Below are 19,337 nucleotides of genomic sequence, written 5' to 3' on the forward strand. Positions count from 1 at the left end.
GACAGATTCTGGCAATACCAATGTCTATTAGAAACTGAGCATTGAAATTCTCTCTCCCCTAAGTGATAAAAGCTTCAACCAAAACATCAACTTACCATATCTGAAGCCTCAATAACCAAATGGAACAAATCAATGCTTTCTCTGTCAACAATATTATTAGTGGTAATTATGCCTCGATTGCTATCAATAACAAAAGTGTTATTCTTGTTTCCACCCGTCAAAGCAAAAACCACATGACCATTGGATGCAGAATCATCATCAGATGCCTCAACTCTTACCAGAGTCGTGCCTTTTCCAACATTTTCACTTATATGTTCGTCATAGAAACTCTGCTTGAATCTTGGAGTGTTGTCATTTATATCTTGGATTCCAATTGGCAGCTGTCTGTAAGATGAGACGGAGGGTGTACCACCATCTCTAGCCTCAATCCATAGATTAATGGTTTCAGCTATTTCATAATCCAATTTTCCAGCAACAGTCACACTTCCATTTTTCATATCAATGGCAAATCCCTGTCCAACATTGCCACCTGCAATATGATATGTAACAGAACCAGTTCTTGAAGATGTTGCTATGACTGTGGTGAGAAAGAATCCAACAATGGTATTTTCTGGTAATTGCAGGTTGTTAGGGAAGGGACTAAAAGCAGGTTTCACAGCATTGTTTACTCTCTGTATTCTTACTGCTACAGATACTATCTGGCTCCTTGTGTTCTCACCCTGAAAAATATGAAAATACTCCATGATCAATTTCACAATTCGAGAATATTATACAATACAATTTTAGATGTAGTATATCTAAATTACACCCCAATTGGCCTTCATAGTTGAATCTGGTGGCAGCATCACAGTTTACAGATATATCTTAAGATGCAATAAGAATTAGAAGAGTGGACAAAACCAGCGTAAACTTTAATCAATCTGTAAATATCTAACACAGTCCCATTTCATTTAACTCAAGACTTGATAATCAGATGCTGAAATTATTTCTTGCTAAATTACATGTATAATGAATACAATGAGCAGTGTGCTATACCTGATCTGTAGCCCGGACACTGAAGATGTAAGTTATGGCGTTGCCTGAAAGTCTTTGAGCCGCTGTAATAACACCTGTATTTGTGTTAATATTAAACATGCTGGCATCTTGTCCTTCTAGTCTGTATGTCACCTTACCATTATTACCAATATCTCTGTCCAATGCTGTTACACCCAATACAAATTCTCCTGAAAAGAATATCATGCATATCATATTCTAGCAATGACTAGTTATTAATGACCCTAGCTCGCTAGTCTGGAGGTTGCAGGTTCGATCCCTGAAAATTATCGGGATTTTCCAACGTGGTTTCTCCTTATTAGTGGTGCAGGATGGAGGGCCTGGCAAGGACAGCTGTCTAGTTGTTTGGATGGGACGAAAAAACAAGGTCCTGTGTCTACATTGCACATAAAAGATACCTTGGCAGTTGGAATTCGATATAAGAGTAAGTCATAGTGCTGCTGCCAAGGCAAAATTTCCTTCATAGCACACTGTATGGCGTATGCCCGTCTCCATTAGCCCAGTTGGAGCAGAACTGTAGGACGTTAAACCCCATTTCATTTTGCCTATTGGTACCTAACTGTAGGGCGACTGTAAAATAGCCTGTTTTATAGTTATCTAATTTCATGACATCACAACCAGGATAAAAAAAGGAATACTTCTTTAAAACTTCTACACCTTATAAAAATTGGTGCCAATGCAGTGTAATTAATATGTCCAATAAATTGAGTTAACATACATACCTGCTTCAGTGGCATCTAATATCATCTGTGTATAATTACGATGTTCAAACTGTGGCTCGTTATCGTTGTCGTCGTCAACATATATTATTACTTGACTGGCTACCGTCAGTGGGGGAATTCCCTGATCAGAAGCAATCACTGTTAAATAATACATATCTTCTACCTCTCGATCCAATCTCTCTAATGTAATAATACGTCCAGAATCAGGCAGAATGGTAAATTTGCCGTCGGCAGAGTCTTCAAGGCTGTAACTATAAAGATAGACATGGATTTAAATCAAAGCATTCTGAAGTCACATATTATATGTCTGATAAAATAGAAACTGTCTCAAAATACTATTAATACACATTCAAATTCTACTGAGCTTTTAGAATGACATCAAATGTATAACTTTATTACTGGAATCAGGTAGACTATAATAAATTTATAATCCCTGCTGGAATTCAAGGGCAAAATCATAATTCAAAATCTTTCATGATATCATTGCAATCAGATGAGACCTTGTAAGCACCATACTCCATGAAAATAAGACATTTGATGCTATGTGTCAAATAGCTATGTGCATTCCACCATGTTAAGTCTTTAATAACTATGAAATTCACTGCATTCAGCATATCAATGAGCATTCTGCTGTAGTTAAACTATTAGTTAGACCAACAGCCAAGAAATAAAGTCATCACTGACACTCTGGCATTGCACTTAGCCATACTTTAAGATTCTCTTAATTAACGGAAATTAATGAGAGCATTTATATATGGCAATCGGCAATATTATTACAGATGGCAAAAATTCAAGTAAATGATTAGGTGAGGCGATGTAAATAAACAGGGCTTGCGGAAGTCAATAAAAATTCATATCTTTTCGTGATTTATAACGCTTGAGTGTCCTGAGGATTATTTTCAATTGATTTATTGTTATGCACTTGATAAAGTTAATTTAACTGATCCAAAATCTTGTCAAACATGGTTTTAATTTAGTCATTTTATTTATATAAATATTAAGGCATATTTAAGTGTAGATAATCTAAGAAGTAAATGAAATATGTGCTTTAAATTGTGAATTCATACTATTTCATATGTTTGGAACATACTTCAGAATTCATGCTTTTTTTTTACAACTTAAATCAGAAAAATAATTTAGCTTACACAATCTGAGCATTGACGCCCTCATCTTCATCTGTACATCGTACTGTTAAAACTTCTGTATTGGGAGGTAGGTTTTCTGTCACATGACCTGTATAAGGACCGTTACTCTCAAATACTGGTGCATGATCATTTGCATCTTTAACAAAAACAGTTACAGTGCCCGATCCTGTCAAACGTGGATGACCTGAAGAAAAATAAAATAAATGTTGGAAACAGGACAATTTTTGTATTTTAATTGACAAGAAGGTGATTTTCTTATCATATTCTGGAGTATAACCATTGCGATTTGTCACCTAAAAATATATCGACATCAATACCCCGGGTTGGTATGACTTTCATCAAGATGGGTTTACATTTGATTTTTCTAAAAATACACAATACAGAAAGTGATACAACGGTGACATTTCAGATTGAATCCATAAAATCAGGCCAGAAATAAAGCTCTGTTACTAATCATTGTATCCCCCAGGTAAGTATTGTATATACTGGCATCGTGAGGTCAAGGGTCACCAGAGTATATCAAGCTATATACCATCTTTATTGTATCCATATGGTGGATCAGGTATCCATGTTCTCATGTGTGAAGTTTATTTATCTATCAACTGAACTATAAACAAGCTGCAATAGACCCCTGCTTAACACCTTAACTAGTTGAACATTTTAATAAGCTTCTGTTCTACTGATAGACACAATATGGTCAACCTTAGCATGGATGCCATCTTTCATTATCAGATTTTAATGGGAAATTAATTAGCTTTAAATATGGCTAGATTGACCTGTCATACAAATTAGCATATATAAAGTCTGCTGAATCATTATAGCTTGCTAAATTATATCTCCAAAGTTCCAAATATTGCAGTTCAGTTCACAATGGAACAGTTGTTACTGGTCCTCAATATTTAATATAAAGTTATCATACATGTAACCTGGATTTAATCTCATTTACTGAATGAAAGATGAACAACCTAAAGGTTTCTCTCCTTCCCCTGATGCCAAGAATCATCATTTCTAAATATCACTTGTAGGGCACTGGTTAGGCGCCTAATGGTTAATGGTGGTGTATCAAGATCATATGCTGTTAATCTGGCTTTAATCTCATTAACTTATTTAATGAGGTTCAAGAAAGTACTCCATGAAATCTTCCCCTGCCCCCTGATGTCAAAAATTCTCATTTCTAAATACCAGTGATAAGCTATAAAGCCAATGATTCTAATACTAACAGTTCGTAATATTCAAACCATGTTCAAACAATGTCTCTCATACATGGTACATGACTATTACAAGAACGGAAATATTTTTATGGCTTATTTCCAAGATCAAAGCTTTTAAAGAGTGAATACTTTTAGTCTGTTGTCCATCTACTAAATATCAGTTCTATTTAAGCTGGTGTATATTAGAACTTCCAAGTGTCAAGTGGCAATAAAAAAAACTTTATATTGTTCAGAAGTATAGCCTAGTGGTTCCAAGTTATGTAAATGCATACTACACACAGAAAGGAAAGCATATAATGATATAGATTTTCATACACTTAAGGTTTCATTGCCAACGTGGCCTACATATTAAATATTTTAAAATGTTGATGCTGAACAAATGGCTTTTGTATACCATCATTTATGGTCTTGTAACTAACTATATATATATTTGTATTCCTATAACTATGTATGTTTCCGGCACAGTTTATTATTAATGTTTGCACAAAATATATATGGTTTTTAATGCATTAAAGTTTCTTTTATTTCATGTTATAAAAAAGTTCTAAAATTTTCATAATGATAATAGTCGGCTACACCATGATACTGCCTGTTCAAGTTATTCAACTTTTTATTATTCAATCATCAAAACAGCGAGCACCATACTGATGTTTAAACTTTCTAAAACATCTGGTAACACTTACAACAAAGGAAATTATTCTCACTTGTTGCTGGTCGGTTTTGCTCAAATTTTCCAATTGATCCAGCATTCTGAGTATTGGTTAGAATTGACCAAGCTAAGGTCCCATTATATTATTATGTGTTATAAAGAATTCAGCTGCAAAAAAACCTCAACGATTGACAAGGCATCTAACCATAGTCAGGTCAGTTAGCAAGAGATCACATGGTTTCAGAAAAAAAAACATGTGAAAGCTTGCATGCAGTTTCCATGTTAAACTAATGTCTAGTGTACAAGTGTAGGTTCGTGGTTTAAGTGTAAATGTTTACAGCTTGTGTTTTCATCACTTGACTTCTGGCTATCATCAGACAGCTAAACACTTTCTCTTCTAGACCTTCAACTACTCTAGCAGATGTCAATCTACAGATATATACCGTTATACCTACTATCAATTCATTCACACTGGCTCTAACTACACCATAGAATGTACACATTCGTGCCTTAACTATTCTTATAACAGTTCACAGTGGGGGGTTTATTTCATTCTTGCAAAACAAAATTTTGGAATTACAGCTCAAAACAAATCTATATTTTTTGTGAAGTTCGTATTATCATAAACATATACTATTGGCTTGTTTTATCATTTCTAAAAATATATATAAATCCAAAATTAGTTTTAATCAAAATACTAAGATATGGTAAAAATTTCTTTGGCAAGACGCTGTAGCCTATAAAAGTTGTTTTGTAATAGAGTCTTTATTTTGCTACATGCCAAGGTTAAGCCAGTTCTGATGATTACTAGCAAAAAAAAACCTGAACTAAAATATCTCACTATGTGTGACATTCTAAAAGGATAGTAGCGGGTATTAAGTAATTATCTTGGCATCATGATTTGAACTCAGACATGTTTTTTGGTATACCCATGCTTCTTAATGGAGTTTTTTAGAACTTCATTTGCTGAAAATATTCCTGATTTTGAACACAGATTACAGAGGTCGGTTACTTTAATGATCTTTTTGATCATTTTGACACGTGATGCATTGAGTGGTATGTCCAATTAAAGAAATAACAAAACGTCTTTTCCTTTGATCTTTTTAGGGTCAATGATCAACTGTATGAAAAGTTCACTTTATACCACTTAAGAAAACTATTGGTTGTTTTTAATCTTAGAAATGTGTATCCCTTGACTAAGCATTGTGCATTCATAGGTGATTATTACTGTTGAGAGCCCAATTTCTTTAAAGTGAGCAATTTTATAGTTTTGGAAACCAAATGACATTAAAAGTGCAATCCTATGACTCAACAGTTCTAAAACATGACAGGAATTTATGATCTACGACAATGAATTCCAAATGTTCCTGATATTAATCTAGTTATTTCATATTAGCCATGCCAATATTCCTTATCTCCTGTCAGCTCGAATTTTTACATACAACTTTACTTACATTCACATGGAGATGAAAATGAAATAAAGATGTACCACATGCAAAGGCTAGGATCCGCAGCCACCCCAGGGAATGTGTGGAGGACTTTCGGTGATTAGTGTGTGGTCGGCATATGTTATTGTTGATTTGACATTTCCTAAATTTTATTGTTTATTCTTGATAAACAAAAATACCTGTTCATCAAAACTCTTGACACTAAACTAAACATGTCATATATTCATAAACTTTCATATTATGTACATTTCATAACTTGAAAAAACACTTCTAAAAATTCTGTGTTCAGATTTCAGAATGTAGTTACCCTATTTATTTTCAACATTTATAAATTAAGCGGTGTTATACCCTCCCCCCTACACCACATACTTCCAAGCTATTTAAGATTTCATATATCAGCAACTTAGCTATTAAAGTTTCTTGATGTTCGACATACATGCACATGCAGATCTTTGGTGCTAAATTTTGAAGAAAAAACCTTTTCCAATTATATTTACTTTTTTTTTTTACAATATTTTATATTGGGTGGACAGGTGGTGTGAATTGAGAAATAATATGAACAATTGTTTTATCAGTGCTATTTCTTCACCACAGTTCATGGATTCAGAGTCTTAGATAAAATATTTACTGAAAGCATGTCCTGCCGATATTTATAAAATAGCATCAAACAAAACAACTCATTATTAATTTAGTTTTATATCCAGTCTCCAAATATATACCGGTATTTTATGTCCCGTATGAGTGATAATTCCTCCATCAATAAAATTTAACAAACAACATTTGGCACAAACCTTTTTTTATATCAGAATCCCATTAGATTCAAATTCATGAATTCCATAGCTGGGAACATTAAAATGAAAATGAAGGAATATTTTTTTATTCTCATTCCTTGCATCATTTTGTAAAAGCTATGACGTTGTTTCAGTAGTCAACAAAGGAAGCAGGATACCAAGAAAATGTAACACATGTTCTAGAATAGTGTAAAACATTGCTGAACAAGTGCAACAAATCTTTAATGTAACTCAATACCAGACATATCATCTCATTAAAAACACAATAACAAGTTTTATTTGCATCAATCGAGAGATTTTGGCAACATGAAGATTTTGTCATGTGTTTATAGGTCTCGGGTGTTAGAGAATACAGCATTCTTGTTGCTAAGTTAAGGAAGACATATTGTTTTATCTAGAATCTGCTTCCATAAAAACTGGCATATCAAAAACATCTTGTGAACATTACACTCTTGCCATTTGGTCATGTGATATCATGCTAAGCTTTCCACTCTTTTTAATCTTGGCTTGGGTAAAATTCTTCACAATAAATACCATATGATGAGATATGATTATAACATTAGCTTATTGGAAACAGGAAGCTTATTAATAGGAATATTACATGAGCATGAATGTGTAGGTTGTCGATGCCATACCAAGCAAAGAAATAAAATAATTTCCAATATTTTCTACAAAATCATATCTGATTACTGACCCAAAATAGCTAAAATAGTTTTTGATTATGTTCAATTCAAGATTGGGCTGAGTAAAGATGAGGCAAGAAATATCAAATTTCACAAATAAAGTTGCCTAGAAATTAGACAAATGCGGACAATCATTTTGTCAGAATTCAATCAACTGTTAACTTAAACATCAATTAACAAAAGACAACAAATTACATGTAGTTAGAAATCTTCAAAATTAGTTAAGGTTAAACAAGTTACCCCTTCACTAACCCAACAAATCATTAATACTGAATCGATACATAGCTGGGACCCAAGGAGTCGAGGTGAAAGTGCCATTTTGTTATATACTGTTTTAAGATTTCACTTCATTCTACTACTTGTAACCAATGTACAACTTTTGAGGTAAATTAGCCATAAATTTTAGAGACTTAAGCCCTACTCCAGTGTTGAGAAACTTGGGTCCAAAATCATACTGGACACAATATTTTCAGACTGCAATTAAAGCTGTCATTGTCAATATTAGGACATGTCTTATTTAAGGCACCACAGGCCTGAATTTGCATAATCCTATTTCATACATTGATTAAATGACAAACAGAAATTTGAATCAATTACTTAAATTGAAATGGTTTGTGAGAATATGTCAAATTTCGACAGGCATCAATATGTTTTTCAGTTAGAACACCACATGAAGGTTAACCTTTGACCCCACCATGTCATTGCAACTGACAGCTTCCCACTGTAAATATTAAAACTGAATAAAAAATATGAAAAAAATCTGTTTAAACAGATGAAGATGACATTTGGACTTGAGGCAAGTTTTGTTTCTTCTTCAGATTTAGTAGCCATAACTCAATATTCCCCAATAATATTATAGTTATATAACAGTTATAAACAGATTTGACTCATGGCCCTCTTTTCAGCAGTCTTGACTGACTGACTGACAGTGAAACTGACAGAATAGAGAAACAAGAATTTCAAAGATAATAAATACTGTTAAAATTGTAGTTCTTATGTGCAAAAACACTTTAAAAAATCTATTTCAAGAAATTGGGATAATGCTAAAAGTTGTCATATTCTTGCAAGAAATATCCCCCTAATCTGAGGTAAAAGATAAACTTGTAAAATTTGTGGTGAAAGCCCTGATTTGGATATTGCCAAAGAACTATATGGCGGGGCCCATAACGTGCAAGAACATTCCCACCCTTTCCATTTGCTGGAAATAATATGACAGAAGGCAGAAATTAGAGCAAAATGTTGCACCATTCTGACAATCTATTGTCCCCCCCAACCCCCTCACATCCCCCCTCCCCCCGTTCCATTTAGATGTCAACGGATTGATAGCGTTTGAAAAACATAATACTAATTAAAAAGTGTGTGTATTTCTGTTCATATAAGAAATCTTGAATACTGGTATTTGTATTGTATAAGTAATTCTATGCCATAAACTTTCTGTGCTCCTCAAAATGTGAATCAAAACCAAATTTAATTCCACATCTGTTTCTTATGTAATAATAATTAGTGTAAAGATTATTATTAGCAATCTGTGATATTATCTATGATGTAATTGTATATCTATAATATTATTCTATAAATATAGATATAGTTTATATTAACTAGTCTATGATATATATCATGCTATCTAATACATGTATAAAGTAGATGCTATCACACCCTAGAAGAAATAATATGGTTTTCTATTTTTATTTTTTCTTTCATGATTTTCAACTTTTTTCCAAGTGAACCAGCTGTTCCAGATATCATGGTAGGCCGACATCCTTCAGGCCACGCAAACTAAAAATTTCATCATGGTGGTCTGCATTATAAATGAGAAAAGAATTGAAAATAATGTCAAAAGACACAAGGAGAACTGTTCATATTGCACTTCTGGGTGACATGGAATATTTTAGTTTGAAGAAAGGGGAACCAAAGATATTTTCTGCCGATCAAATTGGGTGCCCTGGTTAGACAAGTTGTTGGAACCTTCTTCCCATTTCGAATTCTACTGAACTTTTGTTCGTTCTCATTTCACAGCAATAATATTTTAAAACAAATTGAAAACCACACAGTGATGTTTAATAATTAATATGTTTGTATTTTCAATCCAGAATCAAATAATTTTTCGCAGTTTTCTGCTGATAGAATCGCAGCCAAGCATTCAGTAGAAAAAATAAATCTTAACATTACAAGCACAACAAACAAAGAGTAATGGAAGAACAGACATTTTTTCACGCATCTAACCCCATAGCAACAGTAGTTTCACACTTCCATAGAGTTAGCCCTAGCAACAGTGACTATCATTAGCTGTTTAAAAGACCTACACATGTATCAATTAAACCAATTCAATTTGAAGTAATAAGTTGAGATGTTTTTTCACTCATTTTTTGTCAGTTTCAAATCTACTGAGGCAATTGAATACCTTTCTGTAATTGGTTTTAAATGTTACAGTCACTCACATTTGCATTTCTGAACCTAGTTTTGCACACGCCTGTCATTATTTGATTAGTAATAGCCATCTTTCAGTTTTTTAATGGACAGCTACATTTTTTCATATTTTGTCGAAACAAAATACATTATTATTATTCATTTATTATAAATATTCCAGTATCCATAAGTAATCTTATCCTTCAATATCCTTCGAACTGGTCTTCAGATGTTGTTAATAAAAAAAAAAATGTAATGCAATCCATTGATATGTGGTCTGTTTCCTTTTCTTTAAAAATTACTTGAAAAACACGAACATTTTCCGTCAAATTCTATAAATATTACATAACTAAAACAGGTAACAGAATGCCCCTGAAATTCTTACAAAAAAATTACAGACGATATAAAAACTTGGCAACTCCCAATAACTGGTCAAGTTCAAGACTATAACATAACTCATAGAAAATGTCATTGTAATATGATTCAATGTTAACACACAAGAGACTCAATATTCTAGCATTTAGTTTCCAATTTTCAGAATTTAGATTCTAAGAAAGCAATACATGAGAGGTTTCATCTGGTACTCTTCACCTAATGTTGATCGAAAATCATCTTACGACCAAGTTCTCTCATCATCATTTCTGGCTTAATTCCAGTTAATACAAAACAACATCTTAATGATATTTTCAACAATCTGGAATCAAGATTTTTATTGTACAAAAACTCCTTTCGACAAATCTGGGGAATTATCAACAAGTGCTTTCCTCATAATAGTTTTGACTTCATGATTACAACTTATATATCGTTATCTCAAAAATGTAAATGTATACACGCAATTTTACAAAGCTTTTTCATAAACAAAGTGTATTATGTTTGAATTTTTGAAGCATAAGTGGAGACAGAGACAAAAACAGCTTTTTTTCTTGCAATTAAAAAGATTTCTCCAATTCTTTTCTAGATGCTATGTTATTTTTTTCCAAAATTCTCTTTTTTGACGTAAAACAAATCTCTCCATTTGTTGCTGACATTTAATATGTTATATACCAGAACATGTGGTGTTACGATATTGAAATAAAGTTAGTATGTAGCCTGATGTTACCAGCATGATTTTATCATCTTTCACATAAGACTTTGAGACTTTTGCTTTTGCACTTGATATGTGCATTACTACAAAAAACATGAATTGTCAGTGAAACACATGTAGAATGGGTTTTGACAATATAATTATATTTGTTGGAATTCATAAAAAATTATTAGGGTTTCACACTCGTTGGGGCACTAAAAAGTAATATGAAGTACAGCTATGAATTCAAAACAGGGTTTGCTATTCATATTCCTGCATTAAAATATGTGCACAAACAGGTTAGTTCGTAGTAAAAGTACTGAACATTTTTTTCTTTCTTATTTCCTTATAAAGAAGAAACTTTGGATGAGGAATTTAACTACTGCAGATGGAGTGCTATGTTTAAAATGTGAACTTTGAAGGTTGTGTTTTTTGAGAGTGGAAGTTGCACATGGTTACAGTTGATTGTGAAAGCTACTGTCAGTCTCTTTGGTATTTACTCACACCACAATCACTATAAAACTTAAACGCTGACACTGTTTGGTTTTTACAGACGGAACTATTTCAAGCCAATCCGAAAAATAATTATAGTAATGAATTATAGTAGTGAAGTACCTTAATGCTATGTGGAGAGCTTCATTATGTTTAAAGTCTTCAACTCGTTCGATTGTGTTTTTATCTCTCAAATTATTCATTAATTCAACTATATATATGTCTTAGTTTTTTAATTATTCTGAAATTTGATTTCAATTCAACTGCATTACCTTTATCTACATACCCATATCTTATACAAAGATGGTTTATCTGCCTATATGAGTTTTTATATTCAAATTTCTAGTCAAACTTCATATTTTATCATGCACAGTTGAGTTTTAGAATACTGTGTCAGATCTTCTTAACAGGGTTACGTAATTTGATTCTTCAATTGCATGTGTGACTTGATAATCATGATGATCATTTTACAAATATAACTCTTGCAAGTACATAGATACAGGATCAGAAAGCTGCACTGGGCATGGAAAAATTTTTCAATAATTTTATTCATTGAATTATCTGGAGTTTCTCTTTTAGATGCATAAAATGGATGCTTTGTCAAATTTCTAGTCAATAGGTCACATGTGTTAATCTTTCTGGCCAGTAAATACAGTGATAGGACACGAATTGTAAGAGAGCTACAGACTAAATCACAGATAATGGACCTCATGTATTTCACATTAATGATTGTTTTAATTAACTAAATGTTGTCTTTATGGAATTTAAACCCTTTAAAGTCATTAAAACCACCATAAAACTAGAAGCAGATTACAACATAAAATAAATGATTACAGCACAGGATCCAGGGCACTCTGTTTTTCTTAATCGTTGAAACATGGCTGACCAATTTGTTAGCACTTGTTTTCAATTAGTCCTGCACTTCAGCCTTTAGGTATCTTTCGACAAGCCGGCACATGGCACCACCATTTATCAACTTGCCCCTGATTCATCTTTAGTTACAGTCTTGGGAAAAGTTGGTGCCTTTAATTTTCTCATTCCTTTTATCTTGGTCAAAGGCTTTGTGAAGCTTAATGCCTGAATACTTATAGATTACATGTTCTCTGTCTTTTTGCATTCTCTTACAATGAGAATAAGAACTGTCTTTCTGGCAAACAATTTTTTTATGCTACCACCAAGGTAATAGCATTATGCCTAAATCACGTTTCAAACTCTGATAAGATCAGAAAGAAAGAAGGATGTTTACATTTTAATTTAGGGATATTTCAATTTTTTTTCAATTTCTTTACTGTCTAAAAGCAAAGTTTATTATCATTAATAATTGAATAAATTCACATTAACATTATCTTTGTGTATATTTCACCCCTATTGAGATGCTATCACAGAATTAACAACTCAATTACATCTTATCATTTTGAACATAAATAAACAATTATGTATATTACAGATGATGCAGCATTATGCAAGATTGTTTAGATGGTTCCCTTTCATGTTCTCTAAATAGTTTCAGAGTATCACATTTCAATTGGTCATTTACACTACCCTTAATTATCTCTGAAGTTAATTAATCACCAGAACTGTTTGAAGATGACAATTAAGGTGTCATGTTTGTCACCAAATATCAGTTTTAATTAAAATTCAATTAATTCATTTCCATCCACTTCATCATTTGATAGTGATGACACAGGGTATAACATTTTTACATCCTCACTAAAATCAAAATCTTATTATTTTTTTTTTTTCATTTGCTGAAAAGAATATTTGATAAATCTTTATTTAAAAAAAAAACATCATTATCCCTTGAAATAAATATTATATTTCTTAATCTAATCTTTAATATTAATCAGAAGCCGCATGACATGTACACAAAAAATAATGTGTGATCAGAATTAATGTTTTACCTTTAAAAAAATGATAACATATTTTTCGAAAACGATTTTTGCTTTATCTAACAGAAAATCCATCCTCTAAATAAAAATTCTGATAAAATCTCTTTTAATATTTCTTTAATTGGTTTGAAATTAGAACCTTTTTGGTTCACCAGATAACAAGAAAGACATCTGATAATAATACTAATGTAGTTTAGTATCGTAATTCAGGTTTTATCTTGATTCATAATAAAGGGGGATAAATGTCACAAATTAAACGAGAAAAAAGATGAGAGTTTAATCCACCTGTTTTTACAAACTCCGAACCTAAGATGCTTTTCTTTATTTGAGTTTGTCAGCTCTGTGAAGGAATGTCACAATCTCGTGAAAAATGATGGACTTCCCATATAATGTAATGACTATAATTTCCGTGGATTTAGATCTTGTTGTCAAAAAAGAAAAAGAAAGAAAAATCCTTTAATGTAGTAATTGGTGTGTGTGCCTCTCCAGAATCCTGGAGATTAGGGAACAATAAACGTTCAGTGAATTCTTTGGGTATTATGTAAAATATCAGTTTTAGCCGTGCTCGGCACACAAGAGTAATGTTTCCAATATCCGTTAATAATTCCATAGTAATAATAACTCATTACATATAATTAGCGACAATATATCATCTGAACCCCAGCTGAGCTCACTTGTATGTATACAATTACTATTAAATAACGCTTAGACGTGCGATCATCTTTCTGATCCTGGCTTTATGATAATCTTAGTATATATTACAGAACTCCTTCACCCTCTAAATCTCCTCCAAAATACCCATTGGTTATTGTGAATAGAATAAGATCAGGTTTCATTCCCAGAGTTCAACTTGACTCAGGGTGATCAACATGCGTAACAAGCCCTATATTCGAACATTACTGAGAAAAAATAACCATCGAAGCGGAAATCTTTATGTACATTTGTAATAAAGAGACCATTTATAAGAATGAGGAGTTACTGTTCCTGCTGTGGCAGAAGTCAAACATGTAGCCATATAACCCCAAGGACTTAAGTTATTGTGGGGGGTTTTTGTGGATGGTATAAAACACATCAATTTGTCTCACAGGATAAATGATAAAATGATGATTATAATATCATTTTAATATCATTAAAATGTCATCCAGCACAATATAATGGAGACATCCTTACAGATAATGATGTCTAATTGCTGTCACTTTTTACCATAATTCATCTACAATATACAAATCATTATTGTAACATATTTTAAAATAAGTGCCCACGATAACACAAAAATGGCTAATCACCATTAATTTCTCAATGTCATTTTTGGTCAACACTACAAACTAATATGCCTGACTTCATTGTAGTGAGGATTTAAACAAACAAAGCATGCAATAGTGGTAGATATTTTAATGTTTTATGAATAATAAAAATGCACATTGACAAATGCACGCTTATCAATTAAAGATACATTATGGGAGATTAGATAAAGAGCTGGCACTTCTCACTATAATAGCTAAAAACTAGATAATGTAAAGGGAATTTGCTGAAAAATTCAATCCAATTGATCTACTCTGAACCGAGATTTCAGCGATTAAATTTTCGGCATAGCCTCGATTATCATTACTAAAGTTGGTACGATAAAAAACATAGTCTTGATTATCCATTTTATGATTAAATCATAAATGAAAGTTGAGCAGAATATGGGATCCTAATCCAGTAAATATTGCAGGCTAGGGTTGACACTGAGAGTTGTTTATGGTCTGGATAAGTTAATTAATGTCTAATTAATAAATTAGTTAACATTTCAGAAATAAAGAAAGACCTGCAATAGGCAGATTTAACTCTTGCATAATGTATGTTTAAGGAATTGATTAGGCCTCTTAGATGTGGGGTTATTCTAATAGCAAGCACAAAAATGTTCTCTTGATAACAACCAACCAAAATGATTTGTTGTCTGCAGCTTTGGGAATATTTTCACAAGGTAAAACATTACAACCACCTAATGATCTGACCATCCTAACATACTCTTCACATTTTATTCATGTCATGTTGAATGTTAGCATAATGGTCAATGGCATGATATCATTACCCTATCAGTACCAATCAGCTACAGAACGGTGATTTGCCAAAATTTTCAGCAAGCTAAACATTCCAGTATCTTCAGTAGCCATGTCTTAAGACCATACTCTCCTGGTAAACAACAGGATTCTACTATTGTCTTTGTGAAACTATCCTTCCTTTCAACCAATAAACATTGACTAATCTCCAACAAATAGAGATTTAATTACACCATTTAAGCCATGAAAGACATCATGTCAAATGGACCAGTTTGACAATTTAGACTAATCTAAATAACAGGAGTCGTAATCAAATTGCTCAGAGTATTGAAATTTTACGAGTTACCATAATAGTCTAATAATTACTATTTAGTTAAGTTAGATTTTCAATAAACAATCAACCGGTATGGTTGCATTTTTTATGGCATGTCATCTCCTATTTGGGGTTTTACCATCAATTTGGTTACGAGCTTATAATCAGAGTGCAATGGCAGGAATCATCTGAACATTTTGTGTAATGCTTCCACCACAATGGTATTAGATATCATAAATTGTAAGAATAAGCTTTCTGAGACAGCAAATTTATACTTAAACTTAAAAAAACTCACACCAGAAGTTGATTGAATTCTTCAAGCATGTTATATCTGCTTTGAGGAAGTACATTTTATTTTCTCCATTTAAGTGCTATAGCTTTCAGGGGCCAAAGGCTTTCTAGAAATATGTCTACAAGACCTTAATCAACCATTTCAGGAACTATATTACATTAAAGTTTTGTATTACTACATCACAAGTGCAGTCATACAGAAAATGAAAATGTCAGAATATGGAATTGTTAACAGGAAGAAAAGAAAGCTTTGTATTCCCAAAATCAAAGTCAAGATTGACGAAATGAGTTGAGTTATTGCCAGACGGTGTGTGTTTAGCCCAGGAGAATTGGGTATTTATTTATCCAAGTGGCATTAAAGTTCACATGGTGAAAGAGAACCTGGATTCTGTAAACAGTTTAAAGTTAATCAGCTTGCTACAGTGGTAACCTCATTAACACCACAATTTTTAATCTTGAATAAAGCATTAATATTTCCCAGCTAGGACTTTCCCCATGAATTAGAAATATTGGGTCTTCATATAAAGCACTTTCCCCATGAGTTAAAAATTTCAGGTTTTCTTATAAAGCACTTTCCCCATGAGTCAGAAATTTCAGGTCTTCATATAAAGAATTTTCCTTTGGAGTCAGAAATTTCAGGTCTTCATATAGAGCTATTTCCCCCAAAAGTTAGAGATTTCAGGTGTTCATATAAAACAATTTCCTCATGAGTTAGATATTTAAGGTGTTCGTATAATAAACACTTTCCCCATTTCAGGTCTTCATATAAGGTAAACTTCACATTTTTTTCGGCTTTAAATTTTGACTAAAACATCATCTGAACAAGACATATACGATACATTTAAAATTAAAGTACAAATGACATTTAAAAATAATAAATATTTTAACATCTATTTGCCTTGTTAGGTCTACTGAGGCGTCATGATGAAAGATCATCTATTTTAGGGTTTGGGAAATTGACTGTAATGAAAGGCTTTTAAAATCACATTTGTAGGTGCCATTAACACGACAGCTGTATCAACAACTTTGAATAACCTTTTATGTCAGCATGCAATATTCAAGTCAAAGACAATATCAGACAGAATTCCTGATAAATGTTCTACTTTTCTTTCTTTTGGTATCATCTAAAACTATGCCTTTAGTCATATACTGAAGGATAATTAAATGAATTTAAATTACTGTCAACCTACTGAAAGCTATTATGATACATATTAAATAGAATGGTATAGAGCTTGGTTGGTGTAATATGACATCCTGTCTAAATTTAACAAACAGTGGACAATCAAATCCATAGCCCTGGAATTTCATTAGTCCATAGTTTTTATGGTGGAGGACAACAGAGATACAGAAGGACTGTTACATCGATCTTGCAGAACTCTATGTCTAATTGGAACTCACACAGATGGTGGAGCTTCTGAACTTATTTGTTCAAAGTAAAGTAAGGGTTGTTCACCACAAACATAATGCAAAATGGAATGGAATGGGATTTAATGTCTTGTCATGCTGGTTTCATTTTCTATGGTCAATACTAGGAAGGTGAATTTTGGTTTTGCCTACTCTTCACCGAACATCAATTATTATGTTTGCTTTTACTCTGTCCATATCACTGAATCTTCCACTTCCAGAATTTAAAGTTTTCAGATTATTTTTACATACATTAAAGGATATGAATGAATGAGTTGTCTAAATATGGTTCTGATAGTTTATATATATAGTCGTAGGTCTATCTGAAATTATCATTAAGGTGGGGAGAGAAGGAAAAATGTCCATGATACAACAAATATTATAGTTACTATGAATGACACTGCTGGATGTCTGTTGAGATCTCCAATCTAGAGAAGGACAGGTCAAAAGTCAGCTGGATAGAACCATCTATTGTCTATCATTTATTATTCTATTATCATATATTGTCAGATATAGGTTCTAATAGATCATCATTTCTCTATTGTACATAAATAATACCAAAACAAATAGACACCTGTTACTAGGAAGCCTAATCCTTTAAACACACCAATAGGGTTTAGAATAAAAGGGAGAGAAGAAATTGGGGTTCAATGTCCATGTAACACAACCAGGTTCATTATTTTCCTCATTAAAACATAAATGAGTGCTCCCATTAATATGCCTGTCAGTAAAACATCATCTGTTCTAGTGCTAAATACATTGGCAATATATCTTGCAGAGAAATTTTGAAAAACAACAAAATCCACTAGGAATTTTCCCTATTCAATAGCTCACTTCCTTATACATACATCCATAGCCACTCAACATATAGGCATGACATTCAACTCACAAACACAAAGATCACATGAATCAAATACATGACCACAAGGCTATTCTCAAATTAAAGAATTTTTTCCATACATATTTTTTCCAATTCTCGACCATAAGCTTTTCTGATCAGATTGTATACCTTACTCCTTTTAAAAACATGTTTGCAATCATCCTTTTGAACATATTTACATCTTAAAGATTTGAAATGATAACATTCAACATTTCAATGGCTAACTCATTTATTTAGCTTTAAATCAGATATTTGTGTCGCATAGTGTTTCAATTTATAACGTAACTGTTTTCATAAATAATATTTTTTGAATGTGTAAAATGAACTAAGAATTTTTAAAGTGTCTTATACCAAAGAATATATCAAATGTACAAGTCATAAATAATTGGTAAGAGTCTACCATATAATCATAGAACTAGTCGAGTTACATGTATATGTACTATTTCATATATCATAGCTTACATGTATATAATATAAATACAAATTTTAGGTGGTCCTCTTTTTAATCTAAGCTTGAAGACTATCTAAAGTTAATATTTTGATTTGGTTTTCTTAAAGATTAATTAAGTAAGATTGAGATAAAGAACTGGCCGTTCTTGCTGTAATAGTTCAAAAATAAATAACGCAAAATGAACATATTGAAAATTTTATTCAAATTACTGTATTCTAGGTGAAGTTATCAATGTCTGTAGTTTTGACAAGATGTGTGCATTGATTGTTTATTATCGTAACCATGGTGCTGGTTATTCAAGGCTTAGCCTTACTTTTCCATTCTTAAATTAAATCATTAAACAGCCAAACCGTTCTAATCTACTTAAAATCTGAGTCATCCGATTGCATCGAGAATTGATTATG

General features: G+C 32.2%; 1 protein-coding gene across 1 annotated transcript in view; it reads right to left on the reverse strand.

Annotated features, from left to right (window-relative positions):
• Positions 1-19,337, reverse strand: part of LOC126831181 (cadherin-related tumor suppressor) — a 115,647-nt gene that overhangs the window by 19,287 nt on the left and 77,023 nt on the right. Inside the window, exons 7-10 of the mRNA XM_050561891.2 lie at positions 2,921-3,104; positions 1,776-2,026; positions 1,036-1,223; positions 96-719 (exon numbers count right to left, since the gene is read on the reverse strand). Coding sequence (XP_050417848.1) covers positions 96-719; positions 1,036-1,223; positions 1,776-2,026; positions 2,921-3,104 — 1,247 coding nt within the window. The remainder of the gene's footprint in view (positions 1-95; positions 720-1,035; positions 1,224-1,775; positions 2,027-2,920; positions 3,105-19,337) is intronic.

Source organism: Patella vulgata, chromosome 8 (genome assembly GCF_932274485.2).
Source record: "Patella vulgata chromosome 8, xgPatVulg1.2, whole genome shotgun sequence".
Taxonomy (NCBI): Eukaryota; Metazoa; Mollusca; class Gastropoda; family Patellidae; genus Patella; species Patella vulgata.